The following is an 11653-nucleotide window of genomic DNA, read 5'->3' on the forward strand; positions in this document are numbered from 1 at the left end:
CTGGGAAGCCCACCCGCTCCCGGGGGTCCTCTGAGAGGCGTTGGCCACACACACACACACACACACACAAGGCCACACACATGGGCCGCAGCCCACGTGGCTCGCCGAGTAAGGAAAGCGAAGCCCGGGCCAACAGCACGGTGCCCTCTAAGCAAACACACGCCGGGGCCAGCCCTGGCGAGAGCCCGCGGGTGCCACCTTCCTGGGGCCGAGGATGACTTCAGCGGCGGCACCTGAGGCTTCGCTGCGAGGCCCGGCGGGGGCCCAGGCGGATAAACAGCCCCCTCCGTGTTCCCGGGAAGTTATCAAAGAATCACTTATGTCTCTGGGCACGCTTGTTTGGAAAAGGCCCTCCACCCCACCTGGGCTTGGCAGGAGCGGCGGCCTGAGCCGGGCCGGCCTAGGGGACTGAGCCGGCTTTTCCTCCGCCCTGAAGGAGCCGGTCGCGGGGAGAGGCTGCAGCCAGCCATAAAGGAGCAGGCAGCGTCCCAGCATAAACGGAGCACGGCGACATCAAAGGGCGCCTTCCAGATGAAACAACCGAGGCCTTCAGCTCGCGCTGGCGTGTCTTCCCGGGGATGCTGGGCCCCTGCCTCAGTTCTCCCGCACATGGAATGACAGATATTTTGTTTGTGCGAGTCTGAAGTTTTTCCTTCCTCGGGGAGAGGGGCGGGGAGGGGAGGGGGGGCGCCGGGAGGGGGAGAGTGAGAGCGAGAGGAAGAGAAAGAATGTCTGTGAGAGACAAGAGCCACAAAAAGAACATGTGTGAGTGAAAAAAAGAGAGAGAGGGAAGCCGGGGAGGCAGCCAGAAGTGCCTGCTTTGGAATCCAACAAGCGGCCTAAAAAATTCCAAAAGTTTCTAAACCAAAGGACATTGGGAACCCACAGCCGGAGAGTGAGGCAGCAAGAAGCCCCGGACTAGGAGGCCGTGGGGTACCTGACGCCAGAGCCAGCGGATTGCAGATGGCGGCGCTGCCCATGGGCCCAAGGGTCGCCCTGCGCTCCCCTTCCTGGGACACATCTGGTAAACCGAGGCAAGGATGCCCTTCCCTTGGGCTCCCAGCAGTGCTGGCAGGGTGAACTCGCTCTGGGGTTGGCTTGTCACTCCTCTAGTCCCCTGGCCCTTGGCCAGCCAATCCCAGCCCCTCAGGCCCCCCACCTCCCCCTCCACCTCCCCCACCCACAGGGCAGTGGGGGTCACGATCCATCTGAACAGCTGGAGGAATGTCCCCACGCACATGACACTCCCCAGTAACCAGCACTGGGGCGGCGCGCTGACTGGCCACCTGCTCGACCCCGCACACCTGTCCCGGGGGACAGAGCAACCTGCCAAGAGCCACGGAGGCACAGGGCTTTCCAGAAAGACCGCGCCAGGAGAGAGGTCCAGTCCCCGCAGGCTCGGAGACAGGTGGCGCCCACATCCCTTCTGGATGCCCAGCCCGCCCGCCACCCATTCCCACGGAGGAGAGCGCCGGGGCCCCTCCCGGCACACGTGCCACCCTCCGCCCACACCTGCCTCCTCGCGGCTTTCAGATCTGGGCTGAAACGCCGCCTCACAGCACCTCATGAGTGGCTGCTGGTCAACGTGCGTCTTCTTGCCTCTTCTTTTAGACCGGAAGCCGCAGGAGGCCAGGGACCACACCTCTCCTACTCGCTACCGTATCTCAATGCCCGGCCGGGCGAGGGAATTCACAGTGAATGACGGTTCATTGTGGCAGGGATGGTGACCTAATCTCTCCTCGGTCCGTTCGTTCGTTCGTTCGTTCATTCCCTCATTCACTTAGCAAGCGGTGTGTGAGTGCCTACTATGTGCCCTGGGGCTCCCGCAGGGCAGACGTGTTACCCAGAAAGCCATCTGTCCTCGCTGACGGTTCGGCCTTGCTTTTTGAAGCTCACAAGCGGACAGTTCAGTGCCTGAGCGTGGTGCCTGAGCCTCCTGGCACAGAGGAACACCTTCTGTCCATCCGTCGCCCACCTTCTCCCCTCACTGTCGTCCCCACTGGGAGAGGAGCTCGCGCGACAGGCAGCGGTTTGTCTCGGGTTCAGCCTGTGCCCGGGTTCACCACAGTTTGTACAGAACACAAATGCATGCCCTGCCCGGGTGGCTCCGTGGTTGAGCGTCTGCCTATGCACCAGGAGGTCAGGGTTCGAGTCCCGGTCAGGGCACAACCCCGGGTGGTGGGCTTGATCCCCAGTGTGGGGCGTGCAGGAGGCAGCTGATCCATGATTCTCTCTCATCATGGATGTTTCTCTCTCTCTCTCTCTCTCCCTGTTTCCCTCTGAAACCAATAAAAACATATTTTTTTAAAAACACAAAAGCAGGGGACTGTTCCCGAGTCCAGGAGACTGAAATACACACAGGGCAGGTCGCAGGGAGCAGGCCTCCTTCTCAAAGGAGAACGTTTCCAGAGGAGGACGGGACACCTCTCCAGGCCTAACGCTCTCCGAGGGGGACGGCGCCACACGCAGCATCCTGAGGGGCGCAGGCTGCTGGAAACCAGAAGCCACCCTGGCACGGTGCCCAGCCCGGGCTGCCCGGCCCTCCTCCCAACTCCCGGGGCGGGGGTGGGGGGGGGAGCTCCCGGGCGGGGCTGCGACGCTGGCCTGGGTGCCATGGGCAGGGGAGACCCTCCGGGGAGCACTCCGAGAGGCCAGCGCGCGCGGAGGCCCACATGCCTCCGCCAGCCTCAAAGCAAATCATCTTTTAATTCCAAAACACCAAATATTTAATTTATGCTTTACCTCAAATGTCAAGTCCACCTCCCGGCACATAGCTTTGAAACCACGTAAGGAGGCCTAACACTTTCCATATGCTGAAGACATGGGGCCTTTTAATTGTGCCAACTGGTATCATTCAAGGGTAATTCCCCGGGAATCCGGCGCTTGGGCGGCAGCTGGGCCCGCCTCCAACCTCAGCGCCCAGCCCCACGGGGACCCATGGGGACCCGCAGGCCCCAACCCAGCCTGTGCCCTCCGATCTCCCCCAAATAACAAAACGCACTGGGTATCCCCTCGTCACAGCCCCACACAGCCTGGCAGCACCTCTGCTCCAGGCAGCCCTGCCGGCAGCGGACTCGGCTTCCTGCACAGAAGAACAGAAGGGCCACACGGGGTCGGGGGCGGCCGACTTCAATCCGTGCGCACACGCGAGCACACGCCGCAGGAGCGTGCACACAGGCGCGCCCGCCCTGCTACTCGGGGCTGTCCCAGTGACGTCACTACGTTGCTAAGCTCTCTTCTTTCACCCATTATGGCTTCCAGACCCCAAAGGTGCAGCTGGCTTTCCTCCGCAGCTGCCTGTGGCTGCCTCCTGCTTCCAGGACCATCCCGTCACCCCTTCCTGTGCTTATTTCAGTTCTGGTCGCTGAGCACACCGCTGTGGGCACACAACTGCTCGCCTTAGGGCTCTTCTCTCGTCGGACTTATGCACCTCCCCTTCCTCATTATTTCTCTCCCCTGACCTCATGATCCCTCGGAGTTGACCTTGAACCCACGGAGAGGACAGAAGCCACAGCCTTAGCCGGTGTCCCTCCAAGTGAGACTACAGCGTTAAGGGGCGGGTGGGAAGGACTCTGCTCTCATAATCTGGGCCCCCCCATCTCCACCGCTCCCCGTGTCTCAGTGAACCTCCGGTTTTGATGAAGAGTCATCTGCCGTAACCCGGCCAGGGATGAGGATGTTCTTATACCCATTTTGCAGATGAGCCCATTGAGGTATAGGACGGTGACATGGCTCGTCCAAGGTGAGCAGCTCTTGTGGCAGAGCCTGGCCTCGTCTAGTTTTGCATTCGGGAAGACGGGCTTGGGTTGGGGCCAGTGGGGCCCCCCTCCGACACCCCAGGGCCTTGCATGTGACTCGGACCTACCCTGAACGTTTACTAAGCTACTCAGGCCCCGTCAGGGAGGACGAGGGCAAGCAGGGGCCCCTCCTGCTTCTGTGCGCCCCAAAACCTGCCTCACCCCAAAGCACTCGCAGCGGGCAGGCTGCCACCTCTCTGGGAGGCAGCAAGTGCGGCGCCCTCCGGGCCGATGCTCGGCCCAGGGCTGGGCCACGCGTGGCTCCCGATGTCCTAGAACGCGCTCCAGAAAGGGGCAGAGTCCCCACCGGCTGGCTGCCACCCCCACAGGTTATGGGGAGGATTAAGAGAATGCAGGCCAAGCGCCTAACACACACAGACACTTCATAAGCAGTAGTTATCACTGCGATAAGAAGAAGAATTGATGAGCCACCAACATGTCCCCAGCCACTTGGGTGAAAGGCCCGTGAAGGGGCTGAGACAGAGGCCAACCCCAAGGCAGGCCTGGGGTGGGTGGGGGCACCCCTGCCAGCCCTCGGAGCCCCAGCCATTGGAGCCCACACCTGCCACGTCCTGGTGACATAACGGGAGAGCCTGCCGCCCCCTCCCCCTGCCTCTGGGAGTCACGCAGAGAAACTAGGCTGAGGGCTGCCTCCACCCCCCCCCCCCCCCCCCCCCCCCGCAAGTCCCATTCGGGGTCTCCCTGTCTCCCAGACTTTGGGCATTCCGTTCCCACAGTCGCCATTTTGACCCCTGGCACTTCATTCCTTTTCTCGGAGTCACCTTTAGACTCTCTCTCTCAGCTTCATCCTAAGTAAGAATGTCCATGACACCACGGGTTTGATGTCCTAGCTCTTTTGCTTGGGATAAAAGAAAAACGGAACTATCAGGATGAAACATATCCCTCCAGGTACCACCTGAAATCACCGTGCAGGCCCCCACCTTGGGCTCCCGTGACCTCTCCCCGGGGTGCACGCGCCACGCCCCCCTCTGCAGGCTCAGCAGCTGGGCCTGGGCCGGTGCAAAGCCAGGTGTCCGGATCCCGGTCACAAAGCACAACTCTAAGGAGCAGAGGTCCCCTCCCCTTAATATCTTGAGGGCAGAGCCCACCCCCGACCCAACATATGTCACGCTCATGGTTCGATGTCTCACATCTTCAAAAGTGCTTTGAACAAACAGTAATGACCCCTCAGCGTTTCTCTGAGACTCGGGGGGTGGGGGTAGGGTGGGGGGGGTGGGGAAGGGAGGGGCAGGCCGTCCCATGCTGTCCTCAGCTGGGGGAAGAAACCAGGCAGCACAATTCCGTGACTTCACCAAAGCCACCGACTTAAGCCGGGGCCCCTCCCGCCCGCCCTCACTTCCCCCCATGGCAACTTTTACTGGCTCGCATTCCTTTTGCTGGGAACACCACTATTTAATTAAAAACGACAGACTTTTGTTTTTCTCTCCTTCCTTCCTCCTCCCTCCCATCCTCCAGGACTGGATGCCAAGGAGACCCACCAAAAACATGCGGGGAACATTTGTTACGGCTTTGAAGATAAAAGTCGGTTGAAGTAAGCCCGCGATGGATTTCAAGTTTCCCCTAAAGCATGGAGCAAGCTGCCTGGCAGTTTAGGGAAAGGGGGGAGTGGGGGGGGGGGGGGGTAGTGGAAGGGGAGGGCCTACCAAAAAAAATGTCATTCTGCAGGAATACTTTGTAAAAATAAACAGGCGGAAGAAACCCCTAACTTGATTAATGGAAATCCACTCAGTCGGCCTCTGTCTTGGGCCACAAATGCGTTTGTTCATGTGGCTCGATCGGATCGTTTTCATTGGGCTTTAAAACAAAGATGCAGATCATAAACTAGCGATGCTGGGGGGAGGCGGGGAGCTTGCAGGTCTGCTTTTAAAGGGCCCCAGTGACAGAGCCCCACCCACCGCGTTCTGACCTGGACCAGGGCACAGACAGCAGCTCCAGTTCCAGCCCAGCCTCGGGATGCAGAGACAGGCGGGCGAGAAAGGCCCAGCTAAGTAAGCGGAGGCGGCGGAGGGGCAGATGGGAGCTTCTCCCAGAATCGGAGGTGATTCCAGACGTGGCCTCACCTCCCAACACTGGCCCCTGCCACAGAGCGGCACCCAGCCCAGGTCCGGCCACTCAAACACACACACACACACACACAGAGACACGCATCTGAGAACTCCACTGGCCCCTCCCCAGCCGGTGGACAAGACCAAAGAACTAACCAGACCTGAGACTCAGCCTGTTCCCCTCGAAGTTAAAAAAAAAATTAAATGTCACATCAAAAAGTGGATCCGTGCTTTGATCTGGGCTCGCCGGAGTTCCACGCAGACCATCTGAGAGCCCGTGCAGCGCTCGGAGCTCCGAGGCCTCTGTGAACGCCAGTCCCAGGCCGGGCGCGGCGCTGGACTCACTCCCTGTCACATCTACCGCTTCCCAGGGACTGACCCACCGCGGGGATCTCAGGAGGGGGCCCCGGCTGGAGCCGAATGAGGCGCACTCTCTCTCCTCCTCCTCCTGGGCCAAGCTGGGGGGTCCACCGGCTCTCAGTGGCCCCCAAGCTCTGCCACCCAGATGGCAGCCTGACCTACAGGCTCCCGGGCAGATGGGACTGAAGGATGCACAGACACACGGAACATATTTGGAAGCCAGCACCGTCCCCGTCACCCTCCATATCTGCTCTCTCCCCAGCCCCACCACTAAGGCCACCTTTGAATGCTGGCCACAGAGGGAGTCAGAGCAGGGCCCCAAGTCCCCCAGCTCGGCTGGACCTGCACCACCTCCTCACCTAGGACCCGTCCCCAACCAGGCAAGACTGCCACCCCTGTCACCGCTAAAGTTCCTGCAGGCCTGGGGCAAGGGGGCATGTTGGGGGGCAGGAGCAGCTGAGAAGGGATTCTGGGCTTAGCTGTGCCAAGAGGGGGCTAAACGTTGGGGTGGGTGGGTCTGGAGACCCATCTCCGAGGTTGAAAAAGGGGCGTGTGGGGATCGTACCCGGGTTCCTCTGCCGACAGTGCCCGCCGCCTGCAGCTGTCGGGGTCCGGAGCCGCCGGGGCAGCGCTGCCTCCCGATCCACTCCTCAATGCCCTTCCGGGCCCAGGCAGCGCTCACCGCGAAGCTGTCACCTGGGCGGGAGGACACAAGCCCCTGAGTCCGGCCTCTGGGCCCAAAGTTACGGGAGAGAGGCAGGGGGCTGGCAGGGGGCTGAGAGCTGGGGCACAACCCGAGAGACCCACCCAGGCAACCAGAAGAAGGGGGTTCAGAGAAGCCCCGAGAGCAGGGACCCAGAGGAGAGCGCGAAGGGGGAGCAGTACCTCCCAAGGAGGAAGGGTGTGGGGAACAGAAGAGCGAGCCCCCGGAGGACAGGACCAGCTGAGGAGACGGGGGAGGGTCTGAACACGGGCGAGGGGGGGGAGGCGAACTGAGGGTCAGGGGAAGGGGCGCAGGGGGCTCAGGAGCCATGACCTCGGGAGAGGGGGCTGGGGGCCTGGAAGAGAGGGGACAGGATTTGGGAGGCAAGGGCTTGGAGGTCTGAAGAGAGGGCGCAGCGAGCGTGGAGGGCGGGGACCGCGAGAGGAGGGGTTGAGGCTCCGAAGAGGGAGCGCAGGACCGCGGGGAGGGGAGGGTGGGACAGAGACGGAGCGCGAAGGCTGCTCCGGGAGCGGGTTTGCGGGGCTGGTGGCCAGAGCTGGGGTGGGGGTGGCCCTGGTAATGAGATCCCGCGGGCTGGGCCATTCCATCCATCCCCCGTCCGTGCCCCGCGCGCCCCTACCTTCCGGGCTCTCCCTGCGCTTGCACACGGCGGCTGCAGGCACATCGCGCGCGGCGGCGGCGGCGGCGGCGGGAGCCGGAAAGAAAGGAGAGGCAGAGAGTTAGCGGTCGCGGAGGCGAGGGCGGCGGGGGCCCGGGGCCGGCGCGCGGCGGGGACACTGACCCGGCTTGGAGTGAAGTTTCCCCATGCTGGGCGCGCGGCGGGCGGGGGCGTCCTAAGCCATGCGCCCGGCCCGCGGGCCCCGCGGCTCGCCGCCCCTCGCCTGGCTCTCCTCCTCCTCCGGGAGCGGCGCCCGAGCCGAGCGGAGCCCGAGGCGGCGCCGGGACCAGCTCCTGCCGCCGTCGCCGCGGCCCGACTGACGCCCGGGCGCGCCGAGCCCCCAGCCCGCCGCCGCGGCCCGCGCCTCCCCGCGCGCCCATTGGCCAGGCGCGGCGCATCAAAGGCGAGGCGGGCCGCCGAGGGGGCGGGGCGGAGGCGTGGCCAGCGAGGCGGGGGGCGTGGTCAGCGAGCCGGGGGCGGGGCGCGGCGAGACGCTGCGAGCCTGCCGCAGCGCCCCCTCCAGGCGGCGGTGCAGGTCCCCCAGCCGGTGCCGGGGGCTAGGGACGCGGACTGGGACCAGGGTGGAGGCTCCGGCCAGCAGGCTCCTGGGGACAGACGCCCTCGCCCTCCGAGGTCCTGCGCTCCTGTCGCTCCCAGTCCAGTGCCTCCCTCCGCTCTGTTCCCTGGAAGCGGCTGGGCGAGACTCGGAGGCTCTGGTTTGCAGGTGATGAAACTGCGATGGGCGCTGGCGCCTGCTGCACGCCGCCGGCTGCGATGCCCCTTCCCAGTCTTCCCACGACCTGCCTGCGAGCGCTTCCTACTCGCGCACGCCCCGGTGTCACCTCCAGGTCTTGATTCGAGAGTCCAGGCGAAGCTCCCACCGCGCCCACAGCTGGTTGCGCACCCAGCCCAGTCCTGGCAGCGACAAGTGTCTGGGAGACGCGCGTGGCTAGCCGATCGCCCCGATCCCCCAGCCGGGAGGCCTGTGGGTGCCCGCCTGGGGTCAGGGCGCGCCGCCAGCTGCGCGGCCCGGAAGCGGGTAACCGCTGGGGCTTTGATCTTCCTTGGTTTCCGCTCCCCGCTGCAGTTCGCCAGACCCAAGGGCCTGTTTGTTTTGTCTGGGGAGGTCTCCGCCGAGGGGAGGGCGACATCAAGGGGTTCCACCCCACCTTTGTGGTTCCCTGAGAGAATGCCCGCTCTGCTGGGGGGACATCGGAGGCCTGTGGTTAGGCTCGTCCTGGCACAGGGCAGCCTGGGTGTGGGGGAAAGAAACCCGGTGCTGGGAGTGAGACCCACTCTGCCCTGGGACTGCATTCTCTGTGAGAGCCTCAGTTTCAGCATCTGTGAAATGGAGACTCTGTCTTCCCTTTCTGCCCACTCCTTAGAGTGGCCCTGTCCAATTTTTTTTTTTTTTTTTTTTTTTAGTTAAAAGAGTCTGGCCGGTGTGGCTCAGTGGTTGAGCTTGGGCCCATGAACCAAGAGGTCACTGGTTCCATTCCCTGCCAGGGCCCAGTTGCAGGCTGGATCCCCAGTAGGAGGCATGCAGGAGGCCGACGATCCAAGATGTTTCTCTCTCATGGATGTTTCTCTCTCTCTCTCTCTCCCTCTCCCTTTCTCTCTCTAAAAATCAATTTTAAAAAATATATTTTAATGTGGTGGCCGATGGATGTGTCTCTCTCATTGATTTCGGACTGTGTTAGGCGAACTGTTTCTGTCTCTCTATTGCTCCGCCTTCCTCTCTGTCTCAAATCAATTAAAAAATATTAAAAAGAAATAAACCAGCCAGTGTTGCTCAGTGGCTGAGCCAGCAGGTCACGGTTCAATTCCCTGTCAGGGAGGAATATTAAAAAGTTAAAAGAAACAGAGGAAATTAATTGTAATACTACATTTTACTTAGTCTACTATAGTCTACTATGTTGCACTTTCAACATATAATGAGAGATTTTACATTCTTTGTTCTGTGCTATGTGTTGGAAATCCGGTGTGTGTTCTACACTTAGGATACATCGCAACCCAGGCTAACCACATTGTAAGCGACCGACGGCCACACGTGGCTGGTGGCCACGGTATTGAACAGCTCAGCTCTGAGCATCTGAGTGTCCCTAAAGGACGTTGGGAGCTGCCTGGCCGTCCGGAGTCATAAGCAACCTTCACCCAACAGTGGCTCAGTGCCATCCCCCCCACTTCCTTTTGTTACACACCCTTTTTTTGGTGGAAATGAAGGCCAATCTGATGAGCAGGCACATTGCTGTCCATTTTATATTGCAATTCTTCATCCAGTACCTGCCACACGCCAGCCATTGTCTAAGTCGGCGATTTTCGACGGGTGTGCCGCAAGAATTTTTAAAACCTGCAATACCTGACTAGTCAGGGCACTGACCTCTTTTCGTTAGATTGTCAAATTAAAAAATGACATCACAATGGCCATCTGGTGTAAATGAATCAAAATGATACCTTTTTTTTGGCAATTGGCAAAAGATATATTTTTTTGGTGTGCCTCAGAATTTTAGTGATTCATTTATGTGTGCCGTGAGATGAAAAGGGTTGGAAATCGCTGGTCTAAGTCATGTGTGGCCCTCACAACTAACCTCTCTCTGATGCAGGCTTGTCTTTGGTCTCCAAAGGAGGGAACCTACTAGGCTCAGAGAGGTGAAGTCACTTGTCCAACGTCACACAGCGACCGGCGACCTGGTCAGGAAAGAACCCTGAGCCTCTGGATCCCACGGCCGTGCTGTTCTCCCACCTCAGGCCGCCTAACACAGGCCGAACTTCACTTTCCGCCCTTGGAGAGAGCCCCCGGTCCAGGAACAAAGCCAGATTCGGTGCCCGCTACGCGACAAGCACTGCTGTAGGCACTTACGGTACATCCGTGACCAAACTAGACAATCCCCACTCTCAGGCCACCCTCTGCTGGGAGGAAGGCAGACCAGAGACAGCCAATGTCAAGTGTCGCATGATCTCACTCATATGCGGAATCTAAGTAACAAAGTAAACGGACGCGTGGAGCGGATCCAGGGTCACAGAAGCGTGGAACAGAGAGCGGAATCTCATTCGGAGGGAAGGCAGGGAGGGTGGGTGGGTGGGAAGTAATCAACCAAGAACCTCGTATGCATCGATGCACGGCCCAAGGCCACAGACGATGGGGCCGTGAGGGCCTGAGGCGGGCGCGGGCTGGAGGGGGTCCATGGCAGGGGAACATAGGTAATACTTTCAACAATGAATTATTTTTTTAAAAAAGAAAGAAACAGTCAGTGTGATGCACAGGCAATAGAGTGGTACGTTAGAAGGCAACACCAGCTATAGCCACGGTTCTCAACCACGGACAATCTGCACACACACACACACACACACACGCACGCACACACGTGCGCGCGCGCACACGTGCACACACACATGCACGCGCACACACGCGTACATGGGGACATTGGACGATGTCTGAAGGCATCTGGCAAGAAGCAGCCAAGGCTGCTGCTAAGCACCCCACAGTGCATAAGACGGCGCCCCGAAAAAAGGCAGCACCCAGCCCCAAGTGTCCGCAGTGCCCGCATGAGCAGCCCTGGGCTCTCGCAAGAGGCAAGAGCCAGAGCAGGATGGCAGGTGCAGGGTGGGGGGGGCGGGCGTGAGTGTCTGGATCAGACGCCCCTTCGGTGGGAACGGCCTTCGGTGGGGGTTGCTGTCTGTCTCTCTCGCCCCCACCCCACCCGCCACCCCCCGCCGGTGCCGGGGTGCGTGGAAATCAAAGGCCAACTCTGCGTGTTCTTTCTCACAGCGCTCAGAGACGGCTACTTCCTTAAACCGGTCGCGGCTTTCTTCTTTCATGAGAAAAAAGTAGCCCCCCTGCCCCTGGGGAGTCTCTTTTTGCAGTTCAAAAAGAGATAAAAGCAACAGCTAAAGCTCGCAGTTACCAGTCTGAGTCTTGGGGGAAGTAAATCCCCCATGTCCAGCCCAGACACAAAGGCCCCTCACCTTCAGCCCGGCCCTCCCCAGCCCACAGGCTCCCGGGGCCTGGCTGTCTTGGAACCGGGACACCCCCACCCGGCCCTGGGCA

At 60.8% G+C, this 11653-nt stretch overlaps 1 protein-coding gene across 1 annotated transcript in view; it reads right to left on the bottom strand.

Annotated features, from left to right (window-relative positions):
• Positions 1–7907, bottom strand: part of NKD1 (NKD inhibitor of WNT signaling pathway 1) — a 52885-nt gene extending 44978 nt beyond the window's left edge. Inside the window, exons 1-3 of the mRNA XM_070397735.1 lie at positions 7729–7907; positions 7567–7599; positions 6789–6919 (exon numbers count right to left, since the gene is read on the bottom strand). Of these exons, the coding sequence (XP_070253836.1) occupies positions 6789–6919; positions 7567–7599; positions 7729–7753 (189 nt within the window). The 5' untranslated portion in view covers positions 7754–7907. The remainder of the gene's footprint in view (positions 1–6788; positions 6920–7566; positions 7600–7728) is intronic.
• Positions 7908–11653: the final 3746 nt, after the last annotated feature.

This window comes from Myotis yumanensis, unplaced genomic scaffold (assembly GCF_028538775.1).
Source record: "Myotis yumanensis isolate MYYU_CA2020_CCGP unplaced genomic scaffold, mMyoYum1.0.hap1 SCAF_18, whole genome shotgun sequence".
NCBI classification, from domain to species: Eukaryota; Metazoa; Chordata; class Mammalia; order Chiroptera; family Vespertilionidae; genus Myotis; species Myotis yumanensis.